Below are 13,190 nucleotides of genomic sequence, written 5' to 3'. Positions count from 1 at the left end.
TATACAAAGCTTACAAAAAGATGGTCAATATCATTAATGATCACCATAATGCAAACCAAAAACAATGTAATGAACACTGATATTTATAGCAGCTGTATTCACCAGAAGTGTAAGTAACCCCAACGCATGTCCAATGATATATGAATGGATAAACAAAATGCAATATTATTAAGTTAAAGAGGAAAGAAATCCTTTTACAACTTGGATGAACTTTGAGGACGCTATACTATATGAAGGAAGCCAGGCACAAAAAGACAAATACTGTATGAGTCCACTTATTTGACATATCTAAATTAGTCAATGCATAGAAACAAAATAGAATTGTGGTTACCAGTGGCTGGCGGGAGGGGAATTGGGGCAGTTGTTAAATGTAACAGTTTCAGAAAAAGTTCTAAAAATCTGTGACATGACTATGTTAATACATTTAACACCACTGAATTGGTACACTTAAAAATAATTAAGGTGGTAATTTTTTATATTTTGTGGTTCTACAATAAAAAATGGCAAGATGGTAAAATAAAACAAACCCACAATGAGATACCAGTTTCATATCCACTAGGATGGGAATAATAAACAAAGTGAAAAAATAGTAAGTGTTGGTAAAGATGTGGGGGAATTGGGTCCGTCATACATTTCTGGTCAGAATATAAAACAGTGTAACTTCTGGAAAACAATCTGGCAATTCCTTAAAAGATTACACATGGAGTCTCCAATTAAGTGCAGTAATTCTATTTTTAGATGTATCTCAAAAGAAATGAAAATGTATGTCCACACACAAACTTGTAAATGAATATTCATAGTAGTATGATTAATTACAGCCAAAAGGTGAAAGCAATCAAAATGTCTATCAACTGGTAACAAAATGTGAGATACTCATACAATGGGACATTATTTGGCAATTTATTTATTTATTTATTTAAAGATTTATTTATTTATGCATATAAGAGCTGGGGCACAGGCCAGAGATGCAGGGGGTGAGAGAATTCACCAGAGACAGAGTGGGGAACAGAACAGGCAGACTGACTGAAATATACCGCTGAGGGGAGCAGTGGGTGAGACAGGAGAGGTCTGCTTCGCCATGTGGGTTACTCCCTGGCAGGCCAGGGATTGAACTCGTGCTGTAGAGGCTTTGGATTGCTTTGTAGTGCAGTGCTTAAACCCTTATGCCACCAGGGAGGCCCTATTTGGCAATTTAAAGGGATAAATTTTTGATGTATGCCACAAAATGGATGCAGCTTGAAAACACTGTGACATGGAAGTCAGCTACAAATGACTACATATATGATTCCATTCATGTGAAGTGTCAGAATAGAAAATCTATGGCCATAGGAAGTAGTGGTTGTCTAGGACTTGGGGGTTGGGAGATCGAGGGGATAGCTATGAGTATAGAGTTTCTTCTGTAATGAAAATGTTTAAAAATTGATTGTGGTAATGTTTGTACAACTGTCAATATTCCAAAAGCTATTGAATTTTATATATCAAGTGGGTAAATTGAATTATATGTGAATTATATCTCAATAAAGCTGATGCAAAATAATAAAGGTACCATGAAATAAAACTAGTAATAAACTTGAAAAAAAATGAAGCGATATTATTGGTTAAATTCAGAGCTTTTAGCTATAAATTATAAGAGCTATCAAGTAACAGAAAACAAAGGGGATAGAGAAGTAATAGAAGAAGAAATGCAAATAATAAAAAAACATGAAGAAAGACTCTCATCTTCAGTGGTAAGGGAAAAAAATCAATTTTATACCTAAAAGAAAGGCAAAAAAAAAAAAAGACCAATAAAATAATCTGTAGAAAGAACAATAAAATCAAAGATAAGTGACAAAACAGGAAAAATATTTGCAACATACTCCACAAAGAATTAATTTCCCTAACATATGCTATAATGCATTTATAAATCAATAAGATGAAGGACAAGGGTTATTCATAGAAATAAAAATACAAATGTCTCTTACTCTTATGAAAAGATGGTGAATCTTACTCAGTATAAAAAATATAAAACAAAAGAACTATTTTCACCAGTATAATTGGCCAAAAGCAAAAAGTTTAATAACCCATTGTGTTGAGGAGGATATTAGGAAGTGTGCATTCTCATATACTGCATGTATAAAATAACATGTACTAAAATAAAAACCACTTATACTATAAAGTTCAAAACCAGGCAGAATTAATCTAAGTGTTGGAAATTAAGATAGTAGTTACCTTTGGGCAAACTGGGTTAGTGACTAATAAGGGGGCGATGTAGAACTTTCTGGTTGCTAACATGTGTTTCTTGATCTGAGGGCAATCATATGAGTACATTAACATTGTGAAAATAATTCATCTTTGCACTTATGTATACATTTATGTATGTCATATTTCAATAGTATGTTTATTAAAATGCATATGCAAATTTTAATAATGCTATTTTAAGGAATTTACCCTACAGGATATTCACTCTGATATTATTTATAATAATGAGACTGAAAATAATTTTGGTATCGATCAATAAAGAACTCACTAAATTATGTTATATCAATACTATGTGATACTATTCAGGAGTTAAAATAATAAGGCAGATATTGCTTGGTATAATCTCCAAGATAAATTGTTAAGCGCAAAACACAAAGCATAGAACTACCACTTATAATCATGTATATTTACATATGCATAAAATATTTTGAATAGACACAAAGAAGAGGTTGTTTTGGGGAAGAAAGACTGGACCACTGGGAGATAGTGGTAAAAGGGAGATTTACTTTTCACCACATACTCTTGTGTTTTTTTCACCTTTTGCATGTATGACTTATTTATAAAACAACTTTATTAATGAAATTAAAGATGTAGAGAGATCAGATTAATGTGAGGTAAACAGTATCATATGAATACCTATAACTCTTGGAAAGGTAATGTTTTAGTATTATGTATTACATTAAAAAAAGTACCTTCAACTCTTCAGTTTCATGTCTATTTGGAAACTACTTACGTATTACTGAGGGAGGAAATCCTCCAATACATTGTGAAACATCCATGGTATTATGGAATAAAATAGAGCTATTAACTCAAAATGAGGGTGGACTGTAAATGCTGAAGGGTATTCATACTCTCTTGCTAAGGTGAAAAACCAAGATGCAGACAAATGTTTAGTAAGATTCTTTTTGCAAAGTGTTCCCTGAATCCCACAGACGTAATATGGATAAAAACAAGTCTGATACAGAGTTTACACATTATGATATTCAGAAAAGTGAAAAATAATCTATGGAGACAGAAATCAGAATAGTGGGTATAGTTCTTCAGGTAGTATTGACTGCATTGTGTGTGGGGGGTATGAGACAATTTCTGGAGTAGTGGAAACATATCCTTTTAATTTGGGTGTAATAATAGGGGTACACATATAGAGTTCACCAGCTATATATTGGAACCTTATTTCCTCTTACAACCCTTGCTATAACTTTCTATAGTTTCCTCACTTTACATCAATATGGCTGTATTTAGCCTGGGTGTGAACTGTTAATTATGGACATTTATTTTTTTCCTTTGTTTTGACCATTGCTGCAAAATTCACCTTCACCATCTGCACATTGGATCAGTCACTCTGTGTCTTAAATAAATACAATAGTTAACATGACTGGGCCATGGATGACTGGATGTTCTGCTAAACATTACCTAGATGTTTCTGTGAGGATGTGTATGAATCAGATGAACATCTGAATCAGTAAACTAAGTAAAACATATTGATCTTCATAACATGTGTGGGACTCAGCCAATCAGTTGAAGACTTGAGTAGAACCAAATGCTGACGCTCTCCTAAGTAGGAATTCTGCCTGTTGGCCTTCAAACTAGAATATTAGCTTCTCTTGCCTGACAACCTGAGACATTGGTTCTACCTGGTTCTACAGGTGCCTGCTGGCCTTTGAACCAAACCGGGACACTAGCTATTCTTGCTCCTTCTAAAGCAGCGTCTGGACTCCAGACCTGAAATGGAACATCAGTTCAGTAGATTTGGGTTTTTCCAGCTTTCATTATTGTATGAGTCAATTCTTTACAATAATTTTTTTCTCTCTTTCTCTTTTGCCATATTGTTTTAGTTCCAGAGAACCCAAGTATCTGTAATTACTAGGTCCCTGACAAAATCTTCTCGTTACCATTCACAAATGGGCAATATTCTCCCTGGAACACATTTCTGCAGTTTCCCCATCCCTGTCCTGGCCGTGAGCAACCATTAATTTACTGCTCTGATTTACTACTCATCTACTCTGTTTATATATTTATATATTAGGTACTTTGGGTATATTTTATAGGAAAATTAAGAAATACAGAGAAGAAAAATGTAAGTCACTTGTAAACCAACCATCCAGATACTGTTACCTATTTGTTGTAAGATATTATAGGTATGGACTGAATGGCTTTGTCACCCCGAAGTTCATATAGTGGTCCTAGTCCCACTCCCTCCACCAACCACCTACCCCCACATGGCTATGTTTGAAGAAGGACTTTCTAAAGAAGCAATTAAGATTACATGAGGTCATAAAGGTAGAATTCTGGTGTGATAGATTAATATCCTTAATAAGTAGAGAATTAAGAGGACATCTGCCTGCTTCTCCACCCTTTCGCCCTGCAAAAGTAAAGGTCATATGAGCACACAGCAAAGTGGTGGTGGCCTACAAAACAAAAGAAGAGGACTCAAGATGAAATCTACCTAGAAACCTACCTGGCACCCTCATCTTGGACTTCCCATCCTCCAGAATAAAGAAAAATAAATTTCCTTTTTTTAGGCTGCCTAGCCTATGGAACTTCGTTATGGCAGCCTAAGTAGACACATATGTGTGTATACATATGCACACACACATAATTTACAATATTTTTAATCTTTTTGGTTAATGTATGTAATTTAAACTTTTCCCTATCTTAATATATATTCTACCATAACTGCATGATATTCTGTTGTATGTATGTGTGTGTGTGTGTGTGTGTATGTGTATACAAACACATGCTCTCATCATTAGGACATGCTGGTTCTCTCCTACTCTATAATCCAACTCTTTTTCTTTTCAAGAATACCATAGGGAAGCTCATTTTTGTATACATGGTATATTGTACAGAAATCTTTGGCACATCTCTGATAATTTCCTTGGGATAAATTCATAGAAATAGAATTATTTCTGGGTTTAATTGCAAAGCCTTTGGTAAGTATAGTGAAACTATCTTCTAGAAAAGTTATCAAGCATCTTTTTGGCAAACATTGATCTTCTGGTACATGCCAAACTTTGAGCATGAATTTGTTTTCATATGTATGCTTTTCCTGAATCCTTGCAGCAGACTGTGAGTAAAGTCTAGATAGATGCCCCTTTAAACACTCCAGCCCCTTTTATTTTCAGAAGAGGAAACTGAAGCATGAGCCAGTACATTATTCAAGGTCATAAAGCAAATGTAACTATTTTGCAAGATCATGTGGCCATCAGACACTGACTCATTGAAAGAACACATTATTCTACTTTCACAAGAGATGGAAAAATCAATGAACCATTGGATTATTTTATTTTCTGTACATGATAAAATGTTTGTCTTGATTAGCACAGTCAAGATTATTTACTCAAAATTACACTGTAGTCTTTTTCATTTTGTATATTAGCTAAAAAAGTAAGTTCCTGTATCTGGATTTTACAAGACTTTCTCTGTCAAATCTGAAGTTTTACATTGAGCAATAGGCTCAAAATGACAAAATTTAGACATACATATGTATGTATGTGTCTTATAAAACTGATGTCTACACAAAACAAATAGAAAATTCATTTCCAGGCCTCCCCTGGTGGCGCAGCGGCTAAGCGCTGGGCTGCGAAGCTGCCCGCAGCCTCTGCAGTGCCGGTTCAATCCCCGGCCGCCAGAGAGGGTCCAACATGGCGCGCAGACCTCTCCTGCCGCACCCACTGCTCCCTTCAGCAGTGTATTTCATCAGTCTGCCTGTTCTGTTCCCTGCTCTGGCTCTGGTGAATCCTCTCACCCTCCCGCGCTTCTGACTATACCCAGTGCTTGTATAAATAAATAAATAAATCAAAAAAAAAAAAAAAAGAATCTTAATCTTTAAAAAAAAAAAGAAAAGAAAAAAAAAAGAAAATTCATTTCCTTGGTTTTTGCAACCATAGAATCAAGAAGGAATGATACTAATCACTGAGCTTAATTAACATTCTTAATTAACATATTGTTTAATTAGGAATTCAGAATTCCAAAACAGTATTATAAAGGTCAACCTGAAATTATTATTTTGTCTACAGAACAAGCTGGCCTTTGCCCAATGACAACTATGTGGCTACTGTAGTAGGCAGTTTCAGTGTATGGCCTCTGGACAACACTAACTGTACCCTTGATATAAGGCAAAAAAATAAAAAAAAAGTCCTTACCTACTTTCAGTAATTACACTGCATTTTTATTTATTTATTTTTTTTTAATTTATTTTTTTTATAGAGGCATGTTTTCTTTGTTTGTTTGTTTATACATGCACTGGGTACAGTCAGAAGCGCGCGGGAGGGTGAGAGAATTCACCAGAGCCAGAGCGGGGAGCAGAGCAGGCAGAAGGACCGAAGTACACTGCTGAGGGGAGCAGCGGGCGGCAGGAGAGGTCTGCGCACCATGTGGGACCCTCCTCCGGTGGCCGGGGAGCAGCCAGGGATCGAACTGGCGCTGCAGAGGCTGTGGGCAGCTTCGCAACCCAGCGCTCAACCGCTGCGCCACCGGGGAGGCCCTACACTGCATTTTTAAAGAAGAATGACATCTCTCTTTAACTTTGGCTTATCAGTAAAAATCTCTGTGACTTACCCTTTAGTTTCCCCATTAGAAAAAAGGAATGGTCCTACTCACATTCCTACGCCTTGCTATTTTCTTCTCTTCTTAATAAAATTTTAAAAAGTATGAGAAGTGTTAGCTTTTTCAATGTGCAGTCTATGTAAGAAAAAATTTTATTCTCACTCTCATATTTTTCATGTGATGGGCTCATGAGTGCAGTTTAAATCATAGCTTATTAAAATTAAATATAACTTCTTCCAAAAGACAGGAAGAACTGAATTAGAAATACTGCTAAGAAATTCAATTTTTATATGTCACTGGTTCACCTTCTGTTATCAGTTTCTCTTTACATCTGATTAATAACACATTAAGTCTATAGGTCCTAAATATTGATTGAAAATAAATCCCAAAGTGGCTATTTAATACTAATACTGGTTAAAAGCCATAAGCTTGTTTTCTTCAGGTATCCTGTTCATACTTAAAAATTCCATCAAGTAAGACATCTCTTGCTGTGGGAGCCAATGCAAAGTGTAGACATGGGAAAATCACCTCACTTCTCTTACAGTTTTAGCAAAGTCTTTAAAATAATTTGGTTGGATAAACTAATTTATAAGGTTTATAAAAACTACCCAATCTTATGATTCCAAACTGGGATCTATCTTGCTATTCCATAGTGTCAGGTGCTTAACACTGCCCCAGGACAGAGGGAAGTTGTCTGGTTTCAGGGCCCATTGTGGAAGTTTGCTCACATATGACAAAATTATCTAGAAAAGTGGGAGCCTTGAATAGCCATAGTTGATTCCATATTGGCTCTCTAAAGTCAGAAAAGCAGAGCAGAACCAGGTGCATAACTTGTTATTTTTGTAAGTAATTCTCTGCTTTCTCTTTTTTCTTTCCATTAAATGTAAGGTTACATTATTATAAAGTTATAAATTTTCATGTATTGAGATTTATTCCATGGGGATGGAAAAACCCATGAAAACCATTTATCAGAGGGTCTGGCACATGATATGTATGTGGCATGGAGAATGCTCAGTACTCATAGTATTTATGCCTTTTCATATTTTCCAAATGTTCTATAATGGGCTACTTTATTTTTGTAATCAGGAAATAAAACATAATAAACACCAAACCAACATTTTATTAATAAAAAGGAGTAATTTTTAAAAATTCTCTTGTATAACCAAAAAAAAAAAAAAAAAGGATAGGTTCTGATGATGTTTCTACAAATATCACCCTGAAATTACAATTTTAAGACTTCATAATGTCAAGCTTAAGAACAAGTAAAAAGTACCATTAAATCAGTGCAAGAATGTAATTTCCCCAAAGACATTGGAATAGAAATTCTATCTTTTGTGCTTTAGTCAGTATAAAAGAAACCCTATGAAATGTTTCAAAGCAGAATTTATTATTACAGCAAAAGTTCACTTCCTAGAAATGAGATCATTATATATTTTATAAAAAAGCATATGGGTTTTGAGAGAAGTAAAACTTATTTTTCTTAAGCAACTATAACAACTGGGAAGGTGTGTTAAAATACATAAAGGGGCCATTATGGAAAAGGAAAAATAGCAGGGTAGACACCAGTGTACAATTCCAGTCCACCGCCATTGTGTTTTTCATCACTGTGAGCTTCCTAAAGGCAAGATCTGTTATTGTTTGGTTTTTAAATCTCTCTCTATGATGTTCATTTACTATATCAAAAAATGTTTTCCTATTAACCAGTTGATCTTGGCTGAATCACAGTCTAATTTTTAGAAGTTAAAGAACTTTTAATCATTTCATAAATGTTTATAAACTATAAGTATTTGTAATATTACAAAATCCAATATAGCTTTATTATGTTTTATAATACTCTATAATAAACTGTTCTAAACTGTTTATTGTAGAGTATTTATAATAAATACAATAATAAACTGTATTATTTATAATATTTATAATACTCTATAATAAACTGTTCTAAAACTTACTTCTAATATCCCTAGTCTTAAAAAGATTAATGAGATATAGTAAGATAGACTACCCACAGAATTAAATGAACAACAGTAATCAAAATACTAAATTAATATGCATATTACTGGTTATTAGCAGATCATATTAGTTTAAAACATGACTAATGGGATGTTCAACCATGAGTCTTCTTTAAAATGACAATACTTAATAACTTAGTATTTTACACATTCTTAAAAATGCATAAAGTATAAAACCTTAGCTTCTTGTTTTGTTGTACAGTTTATGTTGGCTACTTTACACAAATGACAAAACCAGAAACTAGCAATAATCATGCATAAAAACTGTAATGCCAAACCAATATTCAAGTTGGGATAAAGATGAGTGGAACAGAGTCAAAGCTGTAAAGGTCAATACTGTATAATAATTTTAGCAGTGTTTAAAATGAAAAATCCTTCCTTGGCTTATGGGTGACAATTCATATTCATTCTCTGAAAATATCTTCAGTTTTTTATTTCTTTAAGACATATGAACATAAAGCAAATCTCCTAATCAAATATCATGTCTGAAATAAAGGATCCCCTCCCAGCCTCTCATCATTTAGACATTATTTTAGACACTCTATAGATAAAGTTCTTTTTTTGTTGTTATTGATTTTTCACTTATTATTTTTTAACTAAAAATCATATGCTCATTATAAAAAACAAGTATAGAAACATAAAGTAAAATGCAAATGATCTTTTTAGTAATTTTGATCCTGTTTTCTATACATGCAAACATATTAAAAATCAAATGTGGTAGTATATGTTTTATGCACATATAACCTTTTAAACATAAATACATTTTTACAGGCATATAAATGTGCTAAAATTCTTGCCAAATTCAAAAGAAATTTGACCTTCAAAAAATTCTAGTTTCTAGTCTTTATGTTTGAAAAAATTTTAGTACATAATTTAAGGTGCAGAATATACATTTCCCTCATGTCATTATTTAAAAAATATTAAGATAAATGTGTAGTCATCAATGGCAGATATTCTGAGGAATTTCTAAAGGATATTAAACAGTAAGTAATACTAAGAAAATAGTCAATTAGTGATGATCAGATCAGAGTCAATGTAGCAAGAGCGGATGGATTCCTCAGTGGACCATTGAAAAACCTTTAACCTCAGAACTGTGACAGCCGAGAACAAGGGCAAGCTACAGTATCTGGGAGAACAAGGACCAACTAAAAGATTCCTCGAACCATTGTGCCAAGGCTCAGCTGGGGTCTACCTTAGTTACTAGGAGGTTCTTGCTAACTAAGTAAAGTAGGAGATTTGCTGGGATTTCTCAGCAGTGTCCTAAATAATTTTAAAGTATTGCCAAAAGGGAAAAAAAAAAAAGGGCAAACCTCTGAACCCACATGGTGAGATAACACAAAAGGCTCAGGAAAGCTGTGAGAATGTCTGATAAGCTCTGCCTCCCTTCTCTTCTACCCACTGGGAAACATTCTGCTCAGACTCAGAGAATCAGATGACCATTGGTGGAGGACATATAATTCAGGGACTCTTAGAGTATTTTTGTTAGCGATGCTCACAGAAGTGGATAAATGCACTGAGCAAAAAATACACTTCAAACTAGAGAAGGGATTCAGACCAAGATGGTGACAGAAGTTATTTCCTCTGCTCCAAGAGGGACACTATACCCAGAGAGTCTTGTGGCTTGGGGAGCTACTAAAACACTCTTTGCATAACAGAGACCAATACAGAAGGCAGAGGAGAAGAAGAGATAGTGAAAAGAGTCACACTTCACTGAAGAGGAGGAAGTGACTTGAGACAAATTCCTGGAGTCTGGGCTCACAATAGGAGATATGGACAGTTGGGTTGGCAGCTGAGCCAGGAGCTGTGGATGGTAAAGAGCTAAACCATGTGGAAACACACACTCTTGACTGAGGAGAAACAAATGCAGAGGAGTTGGGGTACAGTCCACAGGCAGGGTGTTGGTAAAAACAACAAGGACAATGTAGTATACTGCATTCCCCCTACTCCACCTATCAGGACTGGTACTAATCTCATGCAGTGTGCTCACAGTGCCCAGAATTTAGTGTGTCAAATCTGGAAGCTCAGAAAGAAAGGTATAAGTAGTGCCAAAAACACCAGCCAATCCCCATCCTCCAGCATGTTACCACCAGTGGCAGAACTTCTCTGGGCCACTCTACCATCATCTGACTCAGCATTGCAAGAAAGAGGACTCAGTATCTATGGAAGTCAACAATGACCAAAAATATAAAACCAAATGAAATAAAACAAATATGCCACATGTAGTAGGAATAGTTCAGTCCTCTCAGTGACTACTACAAATATATTTCTAAAATAGAGAAATCTAAAGCAGCAAAATGGGCAAATAAAAAGTTATATCATATATCACCTTGAAATCTCAAGGGAATATGGGATCAGAGGGGGAAAACAATTCTTCAGAATCCAACAAAACGACATGGAAGATTTCATTTTCCTGTAAGATAAAGAGCACAAGATGCTAAAGAGGCACAAGAAAACACAGAGGACATGTCAAAGTGACTCAAGAGAACTCAAAATTTAATCAAAGAGATAAAAAAAATTCAGAAAAAAGAATGACCTGAGAAATAAAATTCATGAACACAAAATTGAAATTGAAACTTTAAATTAGAAAATAACAGAGATTCAGAATGTACGGAGCTCAATAGATAAGATTCCACAAAAAGGTATGGAGACAGATTAGACCAAATGGGAGACTGAGTCAATGATTACAAAGTTAGTAACATACAAAGGATCCAGGTGCAAAAAGAAAAAAAATATGAAGTAAAAAAAATAAAACACTTCAAGAACTATCCTACTCCAGTAAGGAAAAAAGCACAAGGATAATAGGCATCCCAGAAGGTGAAGAGAGAAAGAGTGGAACAGAGAGCCAATTCAAAGAAATAAAGGAAAATTCAAGCAGGGAGAAGGACCTAAATATTCAAGTCTATGAAGCTAAAACAACACATTGATATCTAAATGTAATGGGACCTATAAGACCCAGAGTAATGAAAGTGCCAATAGTTCAAGAAAGAGAAAGAATATTGAAGTAAACAGGGGAGAAACAAGTAGGTAACTTGTAAAGATACTTCCATCAAACTTTCATTTGATTTTTCAGCTGTATTGCTATGGGCAAGGAGAGAGTGGAGTAACATATTCAAAATACTCAAAGATTAAAAACTGTCAACCAAAAATACTGTATTTTGCAAGACTCTCTTTTAGATGTGAGGGAAAAAGAAAGGCCTTCACAGACAAACAAAAGCAGAAGGAATTTGCCAACACCAGGCTTCTCTATAAAAATGTTGAAAGCAGCTCTCCTATGTAAACTGAAGAGAAGGAAATCTACAAAATACTGAATAAGGAAACAGATGGTACCAGAAAATGAAACACGTATAGTAGTAGAAAGCCCCCATATACAACCACTCTTAATGTAATTAGAATGAATCCACCAATTAAAAGGGACAGCGTTGCCATCTCTACTTTCCTCCTCTAAGAGCCTCCATTACGAAGAGATGGGGATGGATGTTATATAATGATTAAGGAAAAGCACTTATTGAGAGGACATAACACTCATTAATATACATGCACCAAATGAGGGAGGCTCAGAATATATGAAAAAACTATTAAGCATAAAAAGATATTAACATCTATACAATAGTAGTTGGGGACTTCAACACTCCACTTATACTAATGGACATATCAATCAGACAGAAAATCAACAAGCAAACAACCAAATGAAATAAGACACAGAGAGAAAGACAAATACTAGATGATTTCACTCTATATGTGAAATATAGAGAAACAAAACAAATGAACTAACAAAATTAAACCAAAACAAAGCAAACAAAGTGGGGAGAGGGGTACAGTGGGGTATGGTGGTGGATGTGGTGTGGTGATGTAAATCTGAGGAGTTGTGAACCTTTGGAATCAAGACAGTGCTGTAAACCAATGTTTCCTGAATAAAAATAAATACATGTTAGTAATAAATCGCATAAAATAAATACTCACCAATGACTTTAACAAAATAAGCATCTGCTTCAAAGTTGTTTTTTAGTGTATGGATGGCAAAATCATTCTGTGTATATCCTTTACTTAGTACTACAATGTCCAAGATTCCCTAAAAAAAACCAAAAAACCCAAATATAACCATAAAATGATAGGAACACAGTCCTCGATCAAATGAAGAAATGGTGATAATACATGGCATGTTTATTATGTAAGTATTATACACTCACTTGATATTTAAATTAAAAATATAATTTAAAAATATATAAAGCCATGGATAGTTTAATATGAAAAACACATGTAATTTTAATCTCTGGAGGTAACGTTAGTATTTTGGTATATTTCTTACCAGCCATAATTGCATGAATTTTTGAAGGCTTATGATATGGACAGCCAAACTGTTTCCAACCACAGAGATGGCAGTAACTTCTCATGTTA

The 13,190-nt window shown here is 34.5% G+C and overlaps 1 protein-coding gene across 1 annotated transcript in view; it reads right to left on the bottom strand.

Moving 5' to 3' along the window:
- Nucleotides 1-13,190, bottom strand: part of ITFG1 (integrin alpha FG-GAP repeat containing 1) — a gene marked incomplete at its 3' end in the record, with an annotated part of 219,716 nt that overhangs the window by 48,701 nt on the left and 157,825 nt on the right. The window contains exon 12 of the mRNA XM_084257596.1: nt 12,756-12,864. Within this exon, the coding sequence (XP_084113722.1) occupies nt 12,756-12,864 (109 nt within the window). The remainder of the gene's footprint in view (nt 1-12,755; nt 12,865-13,190) is intronic.

This window comes from Talpa europaea (genome assembly GCF_964194135.1).
Source record: "Talpa europaea genome assembly, chromosome: 16".
NCBI classification, from domain to species: Eukaryota; Metazoa; Chordata; class Mammalia; order Eulipotyphla; family Talpidae; genus Talpa; species Talpa europaea.
This window is presented reverse-complemented; position numbering and strand designations above follow the sequence as displayed.